Genomic DNA, 24,770 nt, shown 5'->3' with positions numbered 1-24,770 from the left:
TAGTGAGTTTGAGTCCAGCCTGGGCTACATGAGAGACTGTTTCAAAAAACAAAAGCTGCATTATTATGGCAAAATTTCCAGTATAATAAAAATCTTAAACAGAAACAAAACAGTATGGTACTACCATAAGGAAAAATATACAGATAAATAAACTGAAGACAGTCTAAAAATAAACCCAAATATTGATGGTCAAATAATTTTAATAAGAATGCCAAGAAAACTCAATACAGAGAGAATAATCTTTCCCTGTTGATGCCAGGATAATTGAATATTCATGTGCAAAAGATGAAGTTGGGCTATCTAAAAAAAAAGTTACTAGAGGACTTCATTCAAGATCTACTACGGGGCAGATTGTTGTCATGTCCACTGTACTCTTTTCAGTATAATAAATAATTGTTTTCTTTAAAAAATCATGGAGGTATAAATTCAGCATTTATTGCCTCCCAAGTGCATGATTAAAGGCATGGGACAACATGCCCAGTTCAGCATTTAATTTCTTCATGATAGCTATTCTAACTGGAGTGAGATGGTATAGTTTTAAGTTATAGTTCACTGGTTGTTGTGGGTGCCAAACTTTATTTTTTGTATATTTTCTATTCATATTCATTTGAAAACTGTTTATTCACATTAGCCCATTTATTAATTGGATGATTTAGATTTTGGTAGTTTTTGTAGTCTTTATATATTGTAGGTGTTATTCTACTATATGATGTACTATTGGCAAAGATTTCTTTTTCCATTTTTGTGGGTTTTCTCTTTATTCTGGTGATTGTTTCCTTTGCTAGGCAGAAGCTTTTTAACTTTCATACAGTATCATTTGTAAATTCTTGGGATTATTTCTTGTGTTATTAAATTCCTACGCCCATGCCTGTATCTTAACATTTTACCTACTGAAATTTTTTTCTAGCAGTTTAAGCCATATTTAAAGTTTAAAAGCATGTGTAACAATTAGTCAGCAAATCTTGGAAAGTATTTTTAAAAGCCCTTTTCCTTGTGGTCTTGGATTTTTTTTTTTTTTGTCAACTCAACACAGGCTGGAATCATCTGGGAAGAGGAGGGAACCTCAATTGAAAAAAATGCAGTCAAGAGATTGGCCTGTGAGCAAGGCTGTGTTGCATTTTGTTGACTGATGATATGTGTGGGAGAGCCCAGTTCAGTGTTTGTAGTTTCATATCTGGGCAGGTGATCCTGAATTGTTAAGCAGGTTGAGCAAGCCATGGGGAGCAAGACAGTAAGCGACATTCTGTCATGGTTTCTGCATCAGTTCTTGCCTCTACGTTTCTGTCCTGACTTTCCTCAGTGGTGTACTGTTACCTGGAAGTATAAGATGAAATAGACTCTTTCCTCCCAAAGTTACTTTTGGTCATGATGTTTTATCTAGCAATAGAAACCTAAAGGCATTTGCTTATGAAATATACATTTAGAAAAATATATAGTTTATGCATACAGTTTTAAAGTTTTTATTTATATGGATTTTTTTTTGCTGTATAAATGTCTGCTTGTGTACCACATATGTGCCTGGTGCCCACAGAGGCCAGGAAGGGTATCGGAGTCCCTGGAACCACATTTATAAACTGTTGTGAGCCACCATGTAGATGCTATGAATTGAACCCAGTTCCTTTGGAAAAGTAGACAGTGTTTTTAACCTCTGAGCCGTCTTTTCAGCACTTAAGAATCTATACATAGAACTCAATAAGTGATTATAAAAGAAAGTTCAGGGGGTGGTGAGATGGTTCAGTAGGTAAAAGTACCCGTTGACAACCCAAGTGCAATCCCCAGCACTCAGTGGAAGGAGAACACAGACTCCAAGAATTTGTTTTATCGTTTGCACATGTGTGCAGATCCACTGAGCTGTTTTACCAGCTCTTTTCTTTATTGTTTTAATAGTCATATTCCTATTACTAAGCAATCTAAATTAGCTTTGTCTGGTTATTAAATTTTTTGTATGTATATATGATATATTCGAGTATTCATGTATATGTGCATGTGGAAAACAGAAGTTGATGTGCATTGTCTTCTCTAATTTTTTGCCATCTCTTTTTTTGAGGCAAGGTCTTAACTTCATAGTTCAGGCTGCCTAGAACTCTGTAGACCAGGCTGGTCTCAAACTTTCAGAGATCTGCCTGCCTCTGCCTCCCAAGCTGTGGAATTAATGGACTGTGCCAGCACACCCAACCTTCCACCTTATATTTTGAGACACTAAACCTGGAGCTTATTGATTTGGCTAAGCTAGATAGCCTAAGTATTCTCCCTTCTACAGCTCCCTGCCCTGGAATTACAAGCATGCATTTGTGCACCCAGCTTCCACAAAGGTGCTGAATTACCTTAACTTAGGTGTCCATGCTTGTCAAGTAAGCTCTTTATCAGCAGAGCCATTTTTCCAGTCCCCTGAAATATTTTTATTTTGAAAAATCTCAAACATGATTTTTTTTTAAAAAAGTAGCAAAGTAATGCAATGAAGCTTTTCATGATGTTCATCTGGATTCCTAATTGGTAGTGCTGTAGTTGCTTTCTTTATATCTCAGAAGATGGAGATGTGGTAAGTTTGAGGCTAGCCTGGTCTACACAGTTCTGGTCAGACAGGACTAAGTAGTAAGATCCTGACTTAAAAAAGAAAACATGCATATGTACATGAATACTCACAGGTATGTTTCATTTGTTTAGCCATTTAAAAATGAATGATATATGTTATCTTTAACTTAACTGTGTCATTCAAGGCATATAACTCAGTAGCATACCACCAATGTGTGATGGAGGGAAGAAGTCTGTCCCTCCCTCCTTTATTTATTTTAGACAATCTCTTTATGCAGCCCAGATCTGCCTCAAACTTTAGATCCTCCATCCTAAGTACTAAGGTTAAAATATACATCCTATGCCTTGTATAGAGTAAGTAGACTTTGATTTTTATATACTCAGAAGCTTTATAGTTGGATCATATGCCAGTTCTATTTTTAATTTTGTTTTGTTGTTTTTTGAGACAGGGTCTCTGGCTGTCTTGGAACTCACTTTGTAGACCAGGCTGGCCTCAAACAGATATCCACCTGCCTCTGCCTACCAAGTGCTGGGTTTAAAGGCATGTGCCACCATCATCTGGATCTATTTTTAATTTTTGAGGAGTTACAGTTTGTGGGTTCTAGAAACTGAACCTGGATCCTCTGCAAGAGCAGCAAATGCTGTTAAACACTGAGCCATCTCTCCAGACCTCTTTTGCATTTTGTTTATGATAGTGACATTTACGTGGGTGGAATGGAATTTTGATTTTAATTTTCCTGGTGACTAGAGATATTGAATATTTTTCATGTATTTATTAGCCAGTCTTAAAAAGAAATGAGCACATTATGTCAAGTGAAATAAGACAGACATAAATACTGTATGTGTCTACTTACTTACCTAGAATATGTAAATTCAGAAATAGTAGAATGTATGTTTGGGAGGGTGGATGTGGGTAAGATATTTCTTTGGTAATTCTGGTGATCAAATGTAGAACTTTGTACATGCTAAGCATTCATCTGCTAGTGAGCCACCCTCAGCCTCCTAAAAACTGCCTTTCTTCTGTTTTAGAGATTAGTTTCGTTGTTTGTCAAAACCAGCTTGAAACTCCCAGGTCCTCAGCTTCTTAAGTAACTAGGACTATATATAGGTGCATTTCATAGCACTCAGCTGGAAAGGACATTTTTCTATAATGAGCATAGATTTTCACCTTAAGATGATGAAATCATTTTGGGGATGTATTGAGATGACAATAGGGCCAGCAAGATGTTTCATTGTATAAAGTGCTTGCCATGTAGACAGCTTGAGTTTGGTTCTGGAATTCATGTGAAGGTATAAAGAAAGAACCAACTCACACAAACGATAAAAATTTCAAGAAGTGATGGTAGCACAACATTGTCAATGCATTAATGTAAGGGACTATACACTTAAAGTAGTTAAAATATGAAATTTGATTCTACATATATTTTACCACAACTAAAGAAACTACTATTAGATGGATTCTAGAATCTTAGACAAAAATCTAGAAACCATGTGTTTTTACTTACTATGTATAGCTAAGTGAATTCAGGATTTGGGCACCTGTATTTGGTGGATTGAGATGAGCTGAGAACTAGGATCCTGCATATGAAAACATACTGAACTGTTTGCTAAGAGCTGTATTAGTCACTGAAGCTATATTAAATAAGATAAGGCATAGTCTCTGGAGTCTTAGTTGCTAACTTGTACAGAAACAAGAATAAGCGTATTAAAAAAGAGGCAATTAAAAATTAGGTGACTTGTTTTCTGCTTAATGATTTATGTTGTAGTGTGATATTAAAGTTATCTTTTTTTCCATCCTTCAGGTTGCTATGGAAATATATGACCATATAAAAGGAAGTGTGTTCTGATAACTTTGACACCTGAGATGTAAGTGGACTAAAGAGTTAATCAGGAAAAAGTTCAGTGTCAATCTTAGTTACAATGGCCACTGATTCTGGGGAGCCAGCTAGCACAGAAGATTCTGAGAAACCTGATGGGGCTTCCTTTGAAAACAGGGTTGCTCAGATTACTGCACCTCTGATGGTAGAAGCTAGAATGAAGGAAAAAACAAGCACCTTCTCTGCTGCCGGGGAAAACATTGAAAGAAAGAGATTTTTCCGAAAGAGTGTTGAGATGACAGAAGACGACAAAGCTGCTGAATCTTCCCTTAAAGATGAAAGAATAAAAGCTGCAACAAATATTTCAAGGGTAGATAAACTTCCTACAAATGTGCTAAGAGGTGGGCAAGAAGTTAAATATGAGCAATGCCCAAAGGCAACATCAGAGTCCTCAAAAGATTGCTTCAAGGAGAAAAGTGAAAAGGAAATGGAAGAAGAGGCAGAAATGAAGGCTGTAGCAACTTCCCCTAGTGGCAGGTTCCTGAAATTTGATATAGAGCTGGGAAGAGGAGCATTTAAGACCGTATATAAAGGACTGGACACTGAAACTTGGGTTGAAGTTGCTTGGTGTGAACTACAGGTGGGTATATAATTTTCTTGACTTTATGAATTCCAGATTTACCTGCCCTGACCACCAGAGTGATCCAGGATGAAGAAAAAGAAGAGCCTCTCTATCACTGTCTAGAAATTTTGTTTTTTTTCTAATCTGTTAGGAGCCTATGGCAAGCTTTTTAAAAATTACCTTTCTTTGTTTTTCACTTTTTGGGCAATTCTAAGAATGGAATCTAGAGCCTTACTTTTTATCTTAATTTTCGCAGCGCTGGGAATAAACTCAGTGCCTTATACAAGTATTATGCTGTTGAGTTATAGCCCCTTCTGTTTATTTAATTCCTTCTGTTTATTTAATTCATTCATTTTTTTGGTTTAAATTATGATGCTAGGATAAAATTTGGGTCTTGTACATGCTAGGCAAATGCTCTTTATCTCTGAGATATTAAAACAACACAGCCTTTGGAAGTACAACTAATTTTCACTTTACATTGATCAATTTCATTTGTTATTTTGAGACAAGGTCTTCAATGTAGCTTAAGCTGACCCTGAATTTTTTTGTGACCTAGGCTGGGTTCAAACTCATGTTCTACTATCTCAACCTCTCTGGTGCTAGGGTCATAGCCATATGCCCACTATGCTTGCTTTCCTTTCCTGTTTTAAAAAGAAAAAGGCTACGTTGTGACATTCTTTGGGAAAATTATTAGCTTCAGAAAATTCCCCAAACTTTCATTAACATCTCATTTTTAGATCTCTGTGTGTGTGTGTGTCTCATAGGTTGAGACACATAATTAAGTGTATGATAGGAATGTATTCAGTATGATATCTACCTTTATATTTTTCTTACAAAAATGTGTGAAATTCATGTTATCTTTCCAAATAGGAAAGGTTTTTTTCTTAACATTTTGAAAACGTCTATTGATAATCCATCCTCATACTTTTGAAATTTACAGCAAAGTAAAATCACCAGAATCTACAGAGGTTAGTCAGCTCAAGTATGTTTAGTGAGGAGAAATTAAAGGAAAATATGGGGAGAATGACTAAATTGCCAGATATTTAATTCTATGGTAGATTATTTTGAGACAGTGTTTCTCTGCATAGCTTTGGAGGCTGTCCTGGAACTTGCTCTGTAGACCAGGCTGGCCTCCAACTCACAGAGATCTACCTGCTTCTGCTTCCCAAGTGCTGGGATTAAAGGCGTGGGCTGTCAACACCACCATCCAGCTTATGACAGATACTTTTATTGAGTGCTATTAACAAATGAGGGACAAAGCAGCACAGAAGGTAGTATAATGAGAATAGTTGCAGGCAGATGTAGGTCAAATAGAAGGAGAATAAGCCTTGGTAACCTCAGGTAACTCATGAAAAATGGTCAGCATTCATATAGGATGCTTAAAATTAAGATTGGGACTAGCAATATGGTTCAGTTTGGTACAGAACTTGCCCTAACATTCAAGAGCAAAGTTTTCAGTTCTGTCTCAACACCACATATAACAGGTATGGTGACACATGCCTGTAATCCTGGTACTGGAGAGGTGGGGGCTGGAGGATCCGAAGTTCAAGCCTGGGCAACATGAGACCCTACATCAAAACAACACCAACCATAACAACAATAACAAAACCAAACCACAAAATTAAGATCGAATAAAGACAGCCACTAAGTATAGGCCATTATTGTTTAAATTCTAATGGTATCTTTGAGTGTGGGTATCTATAAAATATCCAGATTTTACCCATTATAAAATGCTGTTAGTTGCCATTCCATTAGATTTGAATTTAAGTGGGTAGTGTAGGAAGTTTATTATATTTTATTTGAGACATGGTCTGATATATTCCAGATTAGCCCCAAATTTCATATGTAGCTGAGAATGATCTTGAACTTCTGAGCTTCCTGCCTCTACTTCCCAAGTGCTGAGTCTGTAGGCATGTACCACTATGTCCAGTTTGTTTGATTTTTAGGGACTGAACTTCTCTAGACCAGGCCTCCTTGAAATTGCACCTAGATATCTAGTACCTTCAGATAGAGTCTGAACAAGAGATGTCACTGAAGATCAAAACAGAGCAAAATCACCCAACAAGAAAAAATATGTCCATAGACTATAGCGGGTTACCATGTTGAATGAACATTCTGTATGCTTTTTATGATACTAGTGATTATAGCCAAGGTAATGTAGAAGAAGAAGAAATAGCTGAAGATTCGTGTTTAAGGGTTAAGCATGAAGCAAACACCTGCAATTCCAGCATTTAGGAGATTGAAGAAGAAAAATATTGAGTGAAATGCCAGATCTTGTTTTTGAAAAAAAAAAAGTATAGTTTTTTTTTTCCTTTTAAATATTCACTGTAGGGCTCTTAATTTTGCTCCTAAAATAGTTTTGTTGCCCTTTCAGAAATGTTCCTAGATTTTGTTTGAGCCACACAAGAAAATGAATATGCTTAATTCCTTTAACCCCCCCCCCCCAATGCTGTTTAGTTCAATTGCAGCCATAGAAATTAAGTGTAGACCCAGGAGCACAGAGATTATCTTGAATCTAAGGATGATGAATTTGGCTTAAATATATATGTTCTAGTCTCTTTGTTTAAAAGATCATATAACTTTATTAAATTAAACCTTTTGATTTGCAAAAGGACAAAGGATGATGGTGGAAGGGGCAACTCTGGTCTTGGAGATATCATTAGTTCCTAAATAGTTTTGTGAATTATATTTAGATATTTATTGGACAGACTTTAAAAGAAAAAATGTCTGGCAGTGGTGGTCCATACCTTTAATCTCAGCACAGACAGATCTCTTTGAGTTTGAGTCCAGCCTCAAACTACAGAGCTAGTTTCAGGACTACACAGAGAAATCCTGTCTCAGAAAACAAACAAACAACAACAACAAAACAAACAAACAAAAAAGGAAGCAATTGATTTGTATAGGAGGCTGAATAATGACATCTCAAAGATGTCCATGTCTTCATCCTTAGAACCTTACATTGTTAAAAGTACCTTTGCCGATGGGACTACTAGACAAAGGAATAGGGAAATTATCTTAGTTCATCTAATCAGCAGTCTTTGTATGGAGGGAGGCAAGCTGGCAGTCATTCTAGAAAGATCTAAGAATAGAAACAGAGTTTGGAATGGTGCTGTTGCAGGGCTTGGTCACCAAGCCAAAGGATGTAGATAGCCTAGAAAGCTGGAAAAGGCAAGGAATTAAACAGTCGCCTCAGGCCTCCAGAAGAAACAATGCTGCTGTCTGGATTCCAGTTTAGTGTGATTCACTGTATATTTTTGATTTCCATTTTTGGAAGGTAATACGTCTGTGTTTTAATCCACCATGTTTATGCTAATTTGTTACTATAGCAATAGGAAATGAATACATAAACCTAATACAGTTATCGTTTTTTTTATTTCTCAACAAATAAACACTCTGTGCAATGTGCCAGACTTATGCTAAGTGCTAGAGATACAAAAAGGGAGAAAAGGCAGACACAGCCAGATTTCATAAAGCTTATAGTAGGAGTTTATACTCAGTATATGAAGAAGCCTTGAAGATATGAGTTAGCAAAAGATGAAAGGGCTGTTAAATACAGGTTTGTTTAAAGGAAATGAGAGGGTTAGAAGTAGAAGAAACAGAGGTACCACTCCTTTGGTACTTCATTTTACTTTCTGCACTTATTTTCTATTTAAAAAAGAGTTACAAAGATATACTATCAACTAAAATATTGACACTAATCAGAATATATCAGTTTTCCTGCAAATACTCCTCTTTTCAGTTCTGTGATCATATTCATGTTTCTATACTGTGTTTTGTATGTTCTGCCTTCCTCTTTAATGGTTTTTATTGAACTTCAAATGTTACTAACAGTTTCTTCCTCCCTCCTTCCCTCCCTCCCTTCCTTCTGCTTTTTGAGAGGGTTTTTCTTTGTAGCCTTGGAGCCTGTCTTAGCACTCTTATAGTAGACCAGGCTGGCCTTGAACTCAAAGAGATCCTCCTGTCTCTTCCTCCTGAGTGCTGGGATCAAAGGCATGCACTAACCATTGCTGCTACCACCACCAACACCCAGCTCTCTTTTTCTTTCTAAGATGAGGTCTCACTATATAGCCCACAAAAACCAAGGACTCGTTAAGCAAACCATATTGACCACAAATTATAAAATGTTTCTGCTTCTTTTTTTAAAAATATTTTATTTACTTATTATATATACAGTGTTCTGTACACATGTATCCCTGTAGGCCAGAAGAGGGCACCAGATTTCATTTCAGATGGTTATGAGCCATCATATGGTTGCTGAGAATTGAACTCAGGACCTCTGGAAGACCATGTAGTGTTCCTAACCATTGAGTCATCTCTCAAGCCCATGCTTCTGTTTCCTAAATGCTAGTATTACAGCATGCACTCATGGTTGGCTAGGTAAGCTCTTCATTTTGGCAAGATTACCACAAAAGTGACATTCCTCTACTCAGTCTGTGATAGCAGGTGATACAAGATGTTGACATATATTAATGCTGTTGACACATATTAATGCTAATATAAATTTGACCACTTGACTACAGTATTATCTTTCAGATTGTTCCTAGTATAAAATTACTCTTTTCTCCTTTGTAGATGAATAAATATATTGGGAGTATATGCTTTGACACTGTGAAATAATTCTCAGAACTTCAGTCTCATTAATTTTTGGTGCTCTTTGGTGTGTTTACACAGCTAATATACAATGCAATTATGGTGTTCTTTTTTTTTTTTAATGAAACTGATATGGAATTTGCTGGCCCAAGAAGGCCTTAAACTTGTGATCCTCTTGCCACAAATGGCATCTTTCCGTTTCCAACTTTTTTTCTATATTTATGAATTGGCACTATCTTTTAACTTTATGTGGTCTTTCCTCAATATGTCTGTTAAGTTTCTGAAAATTTAGCAATAGAAGAATTTGTAATTAAGGTTTTAGTATAGTTAGTAACAATGGATATTATATACTTTGCATTTATCATAAAATTAAAATTTAATTGAACACATGTTTAAATTCTTACTAGTTTGTTTAATTTTGGCAATAGTTATGTTAGGTAAAGATATTTTCAGATGGGGATATGATGTTTAGGCACATTAAATAACCTGGTTACAGAGGGTATTCTATTATTTATAGTTTTGGTGCATATATCAAAATTATGATATTTTTATCTGGCAGTGGTGGTACATGCCTTTAATTCCAGCATTTGGGAGCCAGAGACAGGTGGATCTACAAAGCTAATTCTTGGACAACAAGGGCTACTCAGAGAAACTGCATCTTAAAAAACCAGAAAAACAATCATTCTGCTGGTATAATGGCACACACCTTTAATCCCAGCACCAGGAAGGCAAAGGCAGAGGATTTCTGAGTTCAGTAGTTACCTTCATCTTTTGCCACTGTCCATGGATAGAGTCAGGTCTATGAAAAGACAGACACAAGCTTATTGTTTTAGAAAAAGGGATATAGTTATAATAGCCTATGTGAACTGTATAGTAGATATATGGGAAGCTAAATTATAATGGGAAGCTATATTGGTGAGCATAGGCAGAACAAAAGAATTTGGTGTTTCTGCATGTCCTCCTACTAAGGCAATAGATTGACCAAATGAAGTGGATGTCCAGAACCCTACAAAATGATGACATATTTGTCGAACTGATTTGCAAGATAGTGACTCTGGTTCTCCCTGTTATCCCCCTGTTGACATATCTCTTTTGGGGAGTTGTGGTGGATGGATAAAATCCAGGGCTTCCCAGTATGTTAGGCAAATGATGCACCACCAAACGATGGTCCTAGTTGCTCAACATGTATCTTTACTGCCATTGATAAAGCATCTTTCTCTAGATACTCACACCATTCTTGTCTCAAAATTGTAATGTGGTTATGTTTGTAACTATTATATCCCAGTTTCTTGCATGATACTTTGATATGTTTATAAATGATTACTACCTTGGCATGTGTTTATTTTATTTACCTTTAGTTATAGCTTACACCAGTTTGCCAATGGGAAGTGATTTGTGAGTGAGGTGTCTTCAGTCATTGCTGTGAATCCTGTTCTTAGAGGTAGTTGATAAATTAAAATTTGTTTGGGATTCAGAGTTCAGCTTTTAGTGTTGCCTTTGCAGTTTATATTCCTTAGGCAGGCCAAGAAACTTAACATTTTGGAACAATTTTAAAACTTTCCTATTAAAGAAAAATACAAATAATATTTTGAATGTATGAAAATATAAATATTAGGGCTTTGGGTGTAGCTCTAGTAGTAGATGGCTTGTCTCATATATTCAAGTTTTTGAGTTTAATTCCCAACTCCAAAGGGAAAAAAAAGAATTAGCAATATGATGGAAACATAGAGATAATGCTTGTAAAGCTTGAGACATGTTTGAGCATTTAATAAGCAATAGTGGTAAAATGCTGAAGAAGTTCATGTTCAGGAACATTCATTGAGCTGGACATGGTAGTAGTAGTGACTTTAATCTTATCACTTAGGAAGTGGAGGCTACAAAAAAAGAGGTTGTGGCCAGCCTAGGCTACTAATGAACATTTTTAAAAAAGCAGTGATAGGATACTTTGTAGGTAGGTACTATTTTGAAACCTTTGTACTATTTATACTTACTTGAACAAGTTATTTCATACAGCTTTTATATCATTGTTCTTTCTTTTAGATTTGTAAAGATAGATCTATATAGCCTGATCTAGTTTTCTAGATCACTGTTGATGATTTCATTAAGAGAGTGAGATTATAAGACCATAGTTTGTTTACCTTACATGATCAACTTTACAATCAGAATTAACCATTGAAATTCATGGCTTATCAGTTTGATACCCAACCACGTGACTTTTAAACCACAATACTTCAAGTGTCTCATGTTTAATAATGTAAAATATGTTTAGTCCCTTGCTAAGAATCTCAATTATTAATGGGTCTAACATTCTCCAAAAAAACCCCAAAGTACAAAGTATCTTTAGAGACACAAATCACTCTCTTAACTGTGAACTCCTTTAAAGTTAAAAAAAATGTAAATTATTTTTGGTTGTGAGCCTAGCCTTTAATGGCTAAAGCCATCTCTCCAGCACCAAAATGTAAATTATATAGTTCCGTCATAGAGTGTCACATGTCCAATTTTAAAAGGAATTCTAATTCTAAAAGGAATATAACAAGGAAAGCTCAGACCAAAGCAACACCAAAACCTAGGAAGGCAAACACCAAACCCTGTAATTCTGTATCTGGTATGCAGGGTTCATGGTTGCTTCATCTGGGTTCTAACAGGATTGTGTAGCTCTGACTCGACTCAGTAGTTTGCACCCTTCATAGTTTCTTAGTAGACAGACTTTGCATGTTTCTGGCATCTCCAATCACTATTGAAATGTAGGCTTCACCTTCACAGCTTCATGAATAGCCTCATCAGGAGCTCCAGGCAGAGCACCTGACACTGCTATGATCTTTCTGGCCTCAGCAGCTTTCTGGAGCTAAGGCTTCCCCAACATTGCAACTTGCATTTTGCATTCCTACAAAATCAGCGCCATGTAGATAATGCCAAAATCCTACTGGAACAACAGCTTCATTAAACTCTATGTGCCTTCAGGCTTCACGTGCAAAAACATTTCTCTAGGTAACTCTGCTAGAGCAGGCTGCCCTGGAGGCAGTCTTTGGTTAGTCACTCTTAAAAATATGTTCCTTATCTTGAATAAAATACCTATGGTGATTAGTCATGTTGCTGTTAGTCTGCATCTCAGAAAATTTCTGTGTATATTTTTACTGTTCTACATGTTAAAATTGATTAAATGTTTAGCTAACATTTATAAAAAGATAGTAGTTCTTATTAATGTTTAATGTATGTGGAGTAGTTGGATTCTATTTGTTTAATTTGGATTTTCCATCTATTTACTATCCATATAAATTAGTAAGTATAACACTGAAACTTTATGCTTGTTGCTTTTTTATGCTCTTACTTTGGAACAATAATACTTACGGCTCATTTCCATAGGCTAGATTGTTTTTTAGGTAGACTCTCCCCAAGTACCCTGGGCTGACCTCAGAATTTAGCGTACTTTCGCCTAACCCTTCTCAGCACTGGGATTACTGGCATGTAGCACCATAACCAGCCTTTAAATTAGCGTTTTAATGGCCCTGTGCTAACTCCATTAGCTATTACTGCTCTCTTTTGCCTTTATTGCACCAAGAACTCTCCTCATTGATGGTGGCTCAAAGTTATTCTGTCAAAATAATTTCCATTAATATAATAGTGTCTGTATGCTGCTGTATGATCAAAGGAGTAGCTGAAAGCTCTATTGTAAGTACTTCTCTCTGAGTTTTAGTGCTAGTTTAACACACTTGCTTTCTGTCCCCTGAATCAGAAGTAGAAATTTAAAGGTAATGACTCTGCCTTTTTAGTGCACTTTCTCTCTAGCATTGTGGCTAGGATAGCAGCTATAGTTTTATAAAGTTGTTTACCCCTAGCTGTGATTACCTTTGATATTTAGGGGCAAATTGTGAAGTAGATAATTGTTTGTCACGACAAATACTTATATTCTACAAATTTAACCATAAGGCTTAAAATATATTAATTATTCTTTAGAGTGATCTGTTCTTCCAGGTATAGACATATTAATCATCTCAGGTAAGATAGAAAACACAGTGTTTTATTTCTGTTTATCTTCTATGCTTAGTGTTCCTTGCTTTTTTAAAGTCCCTTAACTGTTCTTGATTTTTTTTTTTTTGAGGTAGGATATTATGTAGCCCATGTTGGCCTTGAACTCCTGACTAACCTAGCTCAGCTTCCCAAGCTAGGATGACATATTTGCACCACGAGGCATAGGGTTTTTGAACACTTTTAAAAATTCTTTGAATTTTTTATTCTGTTTAGTGTGTGTGTGTGTGTGTGTGTGTGGAGAGAGAGAGAGAGAGAGAGAGAGAGAGAGAGAAGGAGAGAGAGGGGGAGAGAGAGAGACAGAGAGAGAGAGAGAGAGAGAGAGAGAGAGAGAGAGAGAGAGAGAGAGAGAGAGGAGTTAACACACACCATGGTATGCATATGGAGGTCAAAGAACAACCTTTGGGAACTGAGTCTCTTCTTCTGTCATATGTTGTGGAGATCAGAAGGTCATCAGGCTTGTGCAACAAGAAGCTCTTTTATGCACTGAACTGTCTGACCAGCCCTGGGTATTTTTATTGTAGCATAATATGTATAAAGTTCAATTTTAATTTTTTTTCTTGAGACAGGGTTTCTCTGTGTAATAGCCCCAACTTTCCTGGAACTCACAGAGATCCACCTGCCTCTGCCTCCCTGGTGCTGGGATTAAAGGTGTGCACCATCACCACCTGGCCATGATTTTAAACTTTTTTAACTCTTTTTTTTATTATTTTAAAACAATCTTTTTTCATTTTATATACCAATTCCAGTTCCCACTCCCCTCCTGCTGCTCTCTCCACCCTCCCGTCCACTCCTCAGAGAGGGTAAGGCTTCTTTAATTTAGTGACATCAAGTATAGTCAAACTGATTTATAATTACTAACATTATCCAGGGTGTGATACAGATGTCCCATTTGGAGCGTAACCCTTTGCAATCCCTTGGTCAGTTGTAGGTCTCTGTGTTAATCACCATCTACTGCTCAGAGAAGTTTCTCTGATGAGGGTTGAGAGATGTACTAATCTATGTTTCATATTAAGTTCATTAAGCAGGTTCTCCTCTAGGGTCTGTGACCTGTCTAGTCAGATGTTCTTAACCCCATAACAGTTTGGCTTTTTTGTTCTTTTTTTTTTTTTTTTTTTTGGAGACAGGGTTTCTCTGTGTAACAGTTCTGGCTTTCCTAGAACTCAATCTTTAGACCAGGCTGGCCTTGAACTCACAGAGATCCATCTGACCCTGCCTTCCAAGTGCTAGGATTAAGGGCATGTGACACCATGCCTGGTAATTTACAGAACTTAGTTGGGTTTTCAAGACAGGATTTCTTTTGTGTAGCCCTAGCTGTCCTGGAACTTATTCTATAGATTAGGCTGGCTTTGAACTCACAGAAATCTACCTGTCTCCTGAGTGCTGGGATTAAAGGTGTGCACCACCCCTGCCTAGCTTGGCCTATGTTTTAAATTGGAAGTCTTTGAGTAATATTTTCAGAAGAGTTGTATGGGATAGATGTTTCTGTCTTTATATCTAGAAATATAGGTATTTTTCCTTTCTTAACTTAATTGATAGTTTGTCTGACTTCAGAATTTTAGGATCACAGTCCTTTAGGATTTTGTAAACACTGCACCTATGATGTGGATTAGAGGTCCAGTACCTCTTTGAAGGTCTTTCATTAGTTAGTAGCCCAATATTTCTATTTGGAATGTTTATAGCAGTTATATTTTAACAATCCAGAAATTAAAGTGGAACAAATATCTATACTTGGTCTGGTTTTTAGAGATTTTCTAGCAATGAAAACTTGGAGATTTCTTAGGGAAATATCACAATTATCTATTTTATTACTTTTTGTTGATTCATTTTGAGATAATATAAGTACTCTACCACCAAACTAAATCCCAAAGCCTCTATGATATTGATATTGTGTAGATGTATTTGTAGCATAGTTATGTAACAATAGTTGTATTATCTGTTCAAAGAGCCAAATTAATTAAGAAAGAATACCAGTGATTCTGTAGATATTGAGAAAAAATGATAGGCGTAAGATATATATGTGTACAGTAAAACAAACACTTGAGCTATGAGAAATGTGCATGGACATTTATGTTATTAATTTGGAACTCATTCTTCCACTTTAGGACCGCAAATTAACTAAAGCCGAGCAACAACGATTCAAAGAAGAAGCAGAGATGTTGAAAGGCCTCCAGCATCCCAATATAGTCCGATTCTATGATTCCTGGGAGTCTATATTAAAAGGGAAGAAATGTATTGTGTTAGTGACTGAACTAATGACATCAGGAACCTTAAAGACGTAAGTTGAATCTGATAGTACCAGTTGAGATGGAAATAATTTAAAGATTTGTAGAGGGGCTGGGGCTATAGCTCAGTGAAATAGCACTTACTTAGTATGTACAATGCCTTGGGGTCCATCCCTAGTGTTATAACAACAACAACAGAAGCACTTGTGGAATCTATTTCAGATTGATTGAAAAATCAGGATATTAATAATGATTGATAAACTATGCAGTACTGAAAAATTAACGTTTGGGTATCTGGGGACAAAGTTCAGTTGGTCAAGTACATTAAGCCATGGGTTCAATCCCCAGCACCACATGAAAGTAAACAGTGTCATCCACCTTTAATCATAGCACTGGGTGGTGGGGTAGAGATAGGAGAATCATTCTTGGCTACATGATTAGTTCATGGCCAGCCTAAACTACATGAGATCATCCCTTAAAAACATACAAAAGGGGGTATAGAGAGGTGGCTCAGAATTTAAGAGCCCTTGTTGCTCCTGCAGAGGCTTCTAGCACCACTGTCTTACAACCAGGGAATCTAATGACTTCTTCTGACATCAGTGAATGCCTGGTACTCACTTAGAAAATATACATGCATGCAGGCAAACCCTCATATACATAAAATAAGTCTTTAAAAAAAAAACCCACAGAAGTTAGTGTTTTAGAGATGTCATAAAATTTGAATTAAAATTATTATAGACTATGATTACATTTTAAAAAGATAATGATGAGCTGGGTGGTGGTAGTGCATGCCTTTAATCCTAGCACTTGGGTGGAGAAAAATCCTGTCTCAGGGGAAAAAAAAAAGATAATGACTACTTGCTGAGGGTTTGGCCAAACTTATACATTTTGCAAGGAATAACTACTAAATAATTATAATCTTTTGTTTGTAACCAATTTTTCTTTTGGTATGAGTTGATTGTATAATCACTTATAAATAATTAAATGTGAAGGGGACATTTCCCCTAACATTTTACAGTAAAATTTTATGTGGCATGACCTCCAATATCTGTATAAGTAATTATTCAGACAGAGAGAAGGGCTTTCTTTTTAAAATGATGCTTCCATTCTGAAAACTCATTCTAGTATGGTTCTTATTTCAATTAAAAGTGCTAGACTTTGTAGACTATCTTTTGGCATAGGTCATACCAGTTTTTTTTTTTTAATGAAATGTGATGAGGGAGTTAAACTTAAATGACCTGTAAAGTGACTGAAATCACTGAAAGTTTAGATGAGAATGATGGTTTAGATAGATATTTTTTGCTACAGCAGTTAATAGAGAATAATTAAGGGGCTGGAGAGGAGAGATAACTCAGTGGCTAAGATTACCTGCTGTTCTTGCAGAAATCAGAGTTCAGGTCATGGTATCCACATTGGGCAACTCATAACTATCTTTAACTCCAGGTTCTGGAGGGTGCCGATACCCTCTTCTGAGCCCCATAGGCATTTGCACATATGTGCACATTAATATATATATATATATATATATATATATATATATGTAAAAATAAAAAATAAATCTTAAATATTATTCAGGCACAGTATTCATAGTAAGTAAATAAGCAGAGCAGCTCACTCATAGTGCTATTTATAGACTAATAGACTAATGTGGGAATGTTTGTTTACATATGATCTTTGTTTCTTTGTATAGGTACTTAAAACGATTTAAAGTCATGAAGCCAAAGGTCTTAAGAAGCTGGTGCAGGCAAATTTTAAAAGGATTGCAATTCTTGCACACAAGGACTCCTCCTATTATTCACCGGGATCTGAAATGTGACAATATTTTCATCACAGGACCCACTGGATCTGTGAAGATTGGTGATCTGGGACTTGCAACCTTAATGCGCACATCATTTGCTAAGAGTGTCATTGGTGACTAGTATTTAATGGTTTATTGTCTGGGTGTTAGATTTGTTAGTTATATAGGACTGGAACAGAGATGATGAGTCAGCTATGGTCTTGGGCAAATTTTTGACCATTGCCAATTTTTTAAAGTTTTATTTTTGTTACACACAAACACTTTTATTGAGACAGGGTCTTGTGTAACCCAGGCAAGCCTAAAATTCACTATGTAATAGAAGATGAACTTGAACTCCTAATCCTCCTGGCTCTTAAGATTTTAAGACCCAGCTGGTACACTTAACTGTTAATGTGCTTTGAAATATTTCAAATGTATGGGTCTTTTGCCTACATGTAAGTCTGTGCATATGCAGTGCCCACAGAGATCAGAAGAGGGAGTTGGAGCCCTGAGAGCTGAAGTTACAGACAGTTGTGAGCCACCATGTGGGTGCTAGGAACGAATCCTGGGTCCTCTGCAAGAGCAGCCACTGCTCTCAACTGCTGAACTCTCTCTCTAGCCTTAACTTTTAAGGATTATTGAAAGATTCTGGGGACTTAAGGAATAAAATTTACTAAATTAATTTATCCAAACTTGAACCAAAAATATAAATAAAATAAATCAGATTTGTCTATATCTATCTATATTTTTTTTGAGACAGGGTCTCTGTATTATATAGTTGTGGTTGACCTGGAATTTGCCATGTATAGTAAACTGGCCTCAAACTTAAAAGATCCTCCAGCCACTCACTGTCTCCTGAGTGCAGCCTTTTCTTTTCTGAGAAAGGATTTCATTAAAGACCAGGATGACCTTGAACATACTATGTAGCTGGGAGTAATCTTAAAATTCTGACCTTCATACTGGTTACTGTTAAAGTACTAGGAATCCAAGAGTTGGCCACCATGCCTGTTCTAAAGTTAGGTTTTTAACATCTTAACCTAACTTTGAATTGAACTTTAAATCTTTAAATTGTACTTCCTCAGCATAAAATGTTAAATTTCCTTTTTTTTTTTTTTTTTTTTTTGAGGCAGAATCTTTCTATATAGCCTTGGATGTCCTGGAACTTACTATATAGACTAGGCTGGCCTTGAACTCAAAGAGGTCCATCTACCTCTGTCTCCCAAGTGCTATGACTAAAGGTGTGTACTACCACACCCAGCCTAATTTACCAATTAGGTTTGAAGGAGCATAAATTAATAGATACTTTTTATGGGAAAGAAAATGAATGTATTTCTCTTTAATAAAAATATGGTTGTGGTATTGTTTTCTAGGCACTCCTGAATTTATGGCTCCAGAGATGTATGAAGAGCACTATGATGAATCTGTAGATGTTTATGCTTTTGGAATGTGTATGTTGGAAATGGCTACTTCGGAGTATCCGTATTCCGAGTGCCAGAATGCAGCTCAAATATACCGTAAAGTAACCAGTGTAGGTATAATTTTATTTCTTTTACTTCACAGATTGCCATATTTTGTGTTGAAATTAATAACATTGATGTAGTGGAATTTAATTATGGGACAAATTTGCTTAGTGGAAGAAAAAATAAAAAGCCCCCCATTATAGTTTAACTTTATATAACGATGTTACTTTAACAATTGCACATAGAAAGGGTTTTGTTTTATAAAGACTTCTCTTTATGTACTTGAATTCTATTAGGCTCTTATAAAATGCTCTATATTATTTTGGAGAGAATGTACAGGTATATTATCTTTAAATGTGGTACAATTTTAGATATTAGATTGCTCTTAATTTTCTATTTTGTTTTTTTCTTTTTTATGATAATATTTTTATTTAAATTTGAAACACCTTGTTGTACATGTCAATCTCAGTTCCCTCACCCTCCCCTCCTCCCCTGTCACCCCTAGCCCCCATCCCATCCCTTTTCTGCTCCCCAGGGAGGGTGAGGCCTTCCATGGGGGATCTTGAAAGTTTGTCATATCATTTAGAACAGGGCCCAGGCCCTCCCTCATGTGTCTAGGCCGAGAGAGTATCTCTGTGTGGAATGGCCTCCCAAAGTTCATTTATATACTAGGGATAAGTACTGATCCACTACCAGAGGTCCCATAGATTGCTCAGGCCTCCTAACTGACACCCACATTCAGGGGGTCTGGGTTAGTCCTAGCTGGTTTCCCAGCTAACAGATTGGGGTCCATGAGCTCTCTTTTGTTCAGGTCAGCTGTTTCTGTGGGTTTCTCCAGCCTGGTCTTGACCCCTTTGCTCATCAGTCCTCCTCTGCAAGTGGATACCAGGAGTTCAGCTCAGTGCTTAGCTGGGGGGGTCTCTGCTTCTGCTTCCATCAGCTACTGGATGAAGGTTCTCAGATGGCATATAGTCATCAATTTCATTATTGGGGAAGGGCATTTAAGGTAGCCTGTCCACTATTGCTTAGATTGTTAGTTGGGGCTGGTAATCCTTGTAGATCTCTGGACATTTCCCTAGTGCCAGATTTCTCTTTAAACTTATAATGGCTCCCTCTATTATGGTATCTCTTTTCTTGCTCTCATTCTCTATTCTTCCCCCAACTCAAACTTCCTGTTCCCTCATGTCCTCCTCTCCCCTCCTCTTCTCCCCTTCTCGTTCTCCTGACTCCCTCTCTCCTCCCTTCATGTTCCCAATTTGTTTGGGAGAACTTATCCCTTTCCCCTGTTTTGTTTTTTCTAAGATACCATCTCACTATGTATCTCTGGCTGTGATGGAACTCACTACATAGATCAGTCTGGCCACAAACCCACAGAGATCCATCTAGCTCTGCCTCTGAAGTGCTGGGAATAAAGGTGTGCACCACCACCATCTGGCCTGATTGGTCTTAAGTTTTTAAAATCTTTACATTTTTTTTATTAATTTAGTTTTTACATTCCAATCCCAGTTCTCCCTCCTTTCTCCCCCTTCCCCCACCTGCTCCTTGTAGAGGGTAAGGCCTTCCCTAGGAAGTCTACTAAGTCTGTCCCATCATCTCATTGAGGCAGGAGATTGTTGTTAATTTTTATAGCTGGATAATAAAGATTGAGTAAAAGATTTCGAAGGACTATAATATTTAAGTATTATAATACATAAGTACACAATTATGAAAAATAGTTCGGTATGCAGTTTAACAGGTAAAACATGTGAATCCCTGTTATGAATAATTTTTTATGTTAGAAATTGCAAGAACTATGCCCAGTGGTGGTGGCGCACACCTTTAATCCAAGCACTCGGGAGTCAGAGGCAGGCAGATCTCTGTGAGTTCAAGACCAGCCTGGTCTACAAGAGCTAGTTCCAGGACAGGTTCCAAAGCCACAGAGAAACCCTGTCTCAAAAAAACAAAACAAAACAAAAACAAAAACCCAGAAAACAAAACAAAAAAACCCCAAAACAAAAAAACTGGCAAGATGTTGGTAGTACACACCTGTAATCACAGCACTTGGGAGGCTAAGGAAGGTTGTAAATTTGAGTCCAGCCTGAGCTATATGATGAAACCCTATCCTGAAAATAAGAAGAACTATAAAATAAAGGATAGTAGTATATTAAGTATACAAGGCAGAATTGGAGTGTTTTCATTGTTTAGAGTGGACTACTTCACATATGACTGGGTGGCTAGAGATATACCATGAAAGAGTTTGTTAGTGTTTCAGAAAGATAATAAGAGCTATTGTTTTATTTAATTTTATATAACAAAGTCCAATTAAATGAAAACAAACATTTATAGACAATATTTGGGAATTTGGGCGTCGTTCTTTCCAAGCTACTTCCTGCTGGTAAGGGGCACTGTCTTGGGGGATTCGAAGAAGATTCAGATATCCTGGCTGTAGTCTGTAGGGCTGTTTTGTCCAGCTGTTTTGAATGTAGGATTAGCTTGTACTCTGTTTCAGGCAGTCTGGCGTGATCAAACCACATTAGTCTGGAAGGAATCCACATCTTTTCATTTTCTGTGGAAATAAAAATAGAAATCCTTTTCCCCAGTAACTTGTCCTTCAACTTAAATTTTGGAGTCAAAGCATTTTTTTAATTTAATTTATTGTTTTACATGTCGATCCCAGTTCCCTCTCCCTCCCTCCCTCCCTCCCTCCCCCAGCCCTCCCTCCCTCCTTCCTTCCCTTTTACCCTCTCTGCCCTCTCACATGCACTCTAAACACCCTCCCCTCCCATCCCCCCCCACCCCAATTCCATGTGTAGGGGAATGCCATCCAGTTGGGGTCATGTAGATCTGACAGGTCCTGTGAAGTAGGGACTAGGGCTTCTCTCCTGTCTCTAGATTAAGGCAGTTATCCCTCCATGGGGGATATGTTCGCAAAGTCCTTTTGTGCACCAGGGATACATCCTGGCTCCACTGTCTGAGGTCCCTTAGACTGCTCAGTCCTTCTGGCTGAGACCCATATTCAGGGGGGCCTGAGTCAGTCCCATGCTGGCTTCCCAGCTATCAGTCTAGTGGTCCTTAGCTCCTCCTTGTTCAGGTAAGCTGTCTCTATGTGCTTCTGCCTCGTGGTCTTGTCCTCTCCATCTGCTTCTGGGTTCTAGTTCAACTCAGTGTTTATGTATGGGTGTTTGCTCCTGTTTTCAACAGGCATTAGTTGAGGGCTCCATGGAGAAGTTAGTTGTTGATCTCACTCTCCGGGAAGGGCATTTATGATAGCCTTTCCACGGAAGCTGAGATTGTTAGTTGGGAGCAGTCTTGTAGGTCTCTCGACCTTTCTTTGTGTTCAATTTTATCTTCTAACCAATATTGGCTCCCTCTTTTATGTTCTCTCTCTCTGTCTCTGTCTCTCTCTCTCTCTCTTTCCTATCTTCTATTCCTAACCAGGCTCAATCTTCATGGTCGCACAGGTTTTCCTTTCCTCCCCCTCATTTCATCCTACTTCTCTCTCCATTCGCTGTCCTCCCCCACTTCACATGATCTCTGTGGGACTTGTCCCTTCCCAGTTCTGTGAGGGACTTTATATGAATCTCTTAGAATACACCTTGTATCCTAGTTCATCTGGTGATGTGAATTATAGGCTGGTGATCATTTTATCTAGGTCTAAAATCCATATATGAGTGAGTACATACTGTGTTCCTCTTTTTGTGACTGGGTTACCTCATTCAGGATGGTTTCTTCAAGTGCCATCCACTTGCCTGTGAATTTCAAGGTACCATTATTTTTTTCTGCAGAGTAGTATTCCATTGTGTAGATGTGCCACATCTTCATTAACCATTCTTCAATTGAGGGCCATCTAGGTTGCTTCCAGGAATAAGAGCTATTTTTAATCCTTTAAAATTAAATTACTTTAAATAGAAAAATTAGAGTATACACTTATGTGATACAGTATGATATATACAATGTAAAATCAAGGAAGTTTATCTGTAACTTCACTTTCTTATCATTTTTGTGGTGAGATATTTAAAACTTACTTTTTTAGTTACTTTATAATACGCTGTATATTATTGACTATAGTCATTGTGTCGTGGAGTATATTTCATAGTTTATTCCTGCTGTTTATTTAAAACTTACACCAATTAAGCAACAATTCCTAATTCCTGCCCAGCCTCTGATAAAAGCAGAGAAAAAGCTATAATGCCTTTTTAGTTTGTGCCCTTTATTTAAAGATCCCCTAGCACAAAAATATTTTGTGCTTGATTTATAAATTATAGTTATATAACTGGCTTTACTTACATATAGAAAAAGACATAAATTGCCAAAGAAATTAGGAAGAAGTCAGTGGAGAGATCAGAAAGGACATTTTCTATGAATAGAATAACATTAACAGGGTCTCACTGTGTCACTGAGCCTGGCCTTGAACTCATGACCCTTCTACTTAGCCTCCCAAGTGCTGTCTCTTTTTGTGTGATTCTGGAATCAAATTCAGGGCCTAATGAAAGCTACACAAGTGCTCTACCACTGATCCGTACCTTAAGCATAACTGCAATTTTGAATGACTGCTATTTTTATATTAACATACAAAAATGCCATATCACAATTTACATTTCTACCTCTCTCAGAGATGGGCTTTTGGGTCCAAAATACCTGGTATTGCATGTCTGTGGGCCCAGCTATGTGGGAATTTGAAACAGGGTCATGAAAAAGTGAGATCCTGCCTCAAAGGAAGCAAGCATGCAAACCTACTTTGTCTCTGATTCAAAAATTGTTACTATAGTTGCTGTTTTAAAAGCATTTTTCCATTTTCCTTTAAAAATGTATTTATTTATCATGTCTATGTGTTTGCATGCATGCTCATGTGCACACATGTGCATGCACATACAAGTTCTCACAGTCATTCTTGAGTATGGAGGCTAAAAGACAACTCTTTGAAGTCAGTTCTCTCTTGACACATTGTTGGATGGAGGCTGCAATCCAGGTCAAACTTTCTCCCTTTACATTTACATTTAATTTATTGTGGATGTGCAAGTGCATATGTACCACGTGGTGCATGGCACATATCCAGAGATTGAAGTCAGATCATCAGGTATGGTGGCAAGCACCTTTAACCTGCTGAGGCATCTTGTAGGTCCATTATTAAAATTTTTAAATTATGTATGTGCTTGTGAATGGGTATTTGCATACATGTTTATGAATACCCATGGAGTTGAAAAGAGGATTATCAGATCCCCTGAAGATGGAGTAACTTTTGGTTTTGCTCCTCTCAGTATGGGTTCTGGAAATCATACTTGTGTCCTCTAAAAGAGTAATAAGTGCTCTTAACCACTGAGCCATCTCTCTAGTCTCTATTATGTTTTCCTAATTAGGATTATATATACAATACCATTTTTAGTGGTGGAAGGCAATTATCTACTCCTGCAAGTTATTATCTGACTTCTACATGCGTACTAGATCCTGCCTCCCCTGCCAGTAAATAAAATGTAATTTAAAAAAGTTAAATTTACTGGGTGTGGTTACAGAAGCCTATATTCTCAGCACATGGAGGCAGAGGCAGGCAGATTTCTCTGAGTTTGTGGCTAGACTGGTCTACATAGAGCAGGAGTTCTCAACCTTCCCAATGCTTTGTGAACTCTGTAATACAGTTCCTCATGTTGTGGTGACCCTCATCCATAAAATTATTTTTGTTGCTTCTTCATAATTGTAATTTTGCTACTGTTATATTTAGGATATCTGATGATGCAACCTTTGGGA

At 37.1% G+C, this 24,770-nt stretch overlaps 1 protein-coding gene across 1 annotated transcript in view; it reads left to right on the top strand.

The window, feature by feature from the left end:
• The window catches only part of Wnk3 (WNK lysine deficient protein kinase 3), a 126,493-nt gene that overhangs the window by 22,081 nt on the left and 79,642 nt on the right, over window positions 1–24,770 (top strand). Inside the window, exons 2-5 of the mRNA XM_051179541.1 lie at window positions 4,335–4,989; window positions 15,693–15,865; window positions 17,503–17,723; window positions 18,960–19,117. Of these exons, the coding sequence (XP_051035498.1) occupies window positions 4,453–4,989; window positions 15,693–15,865; window positions 17,503–17,723; window positions 18,960–19,117 (1,089 nt within the window). The 5' untranslated portion in view covers window positions 4,335–4,452. The remainder of the gene's footprint in view (window positions 1–4,334; window positions 4,990–15,692; window positions 15,866–17,502; window positions 17,724–18,959; window positions 19,118–24,770) is intronic.

Source organism: Phodopus roborovskii, unplaced genomic scaffold, assembly GCF_943737965.1.
Source record: "Phodopus roborovskii unplaced genomic scaffold, PHOROB, whole genome shotgun sequence".
NCBI classification, from domain to species: Eukaryota; Metazoa; Chordata; class Mammalia; order Rodentia; family Cricetidae; genus Phodopus; species Phodopus roborovskii.
Note: the sequence above shows the minus strand (reverse complement) of the source record. Positions and strands in the feature narration are given on the sequence as shown.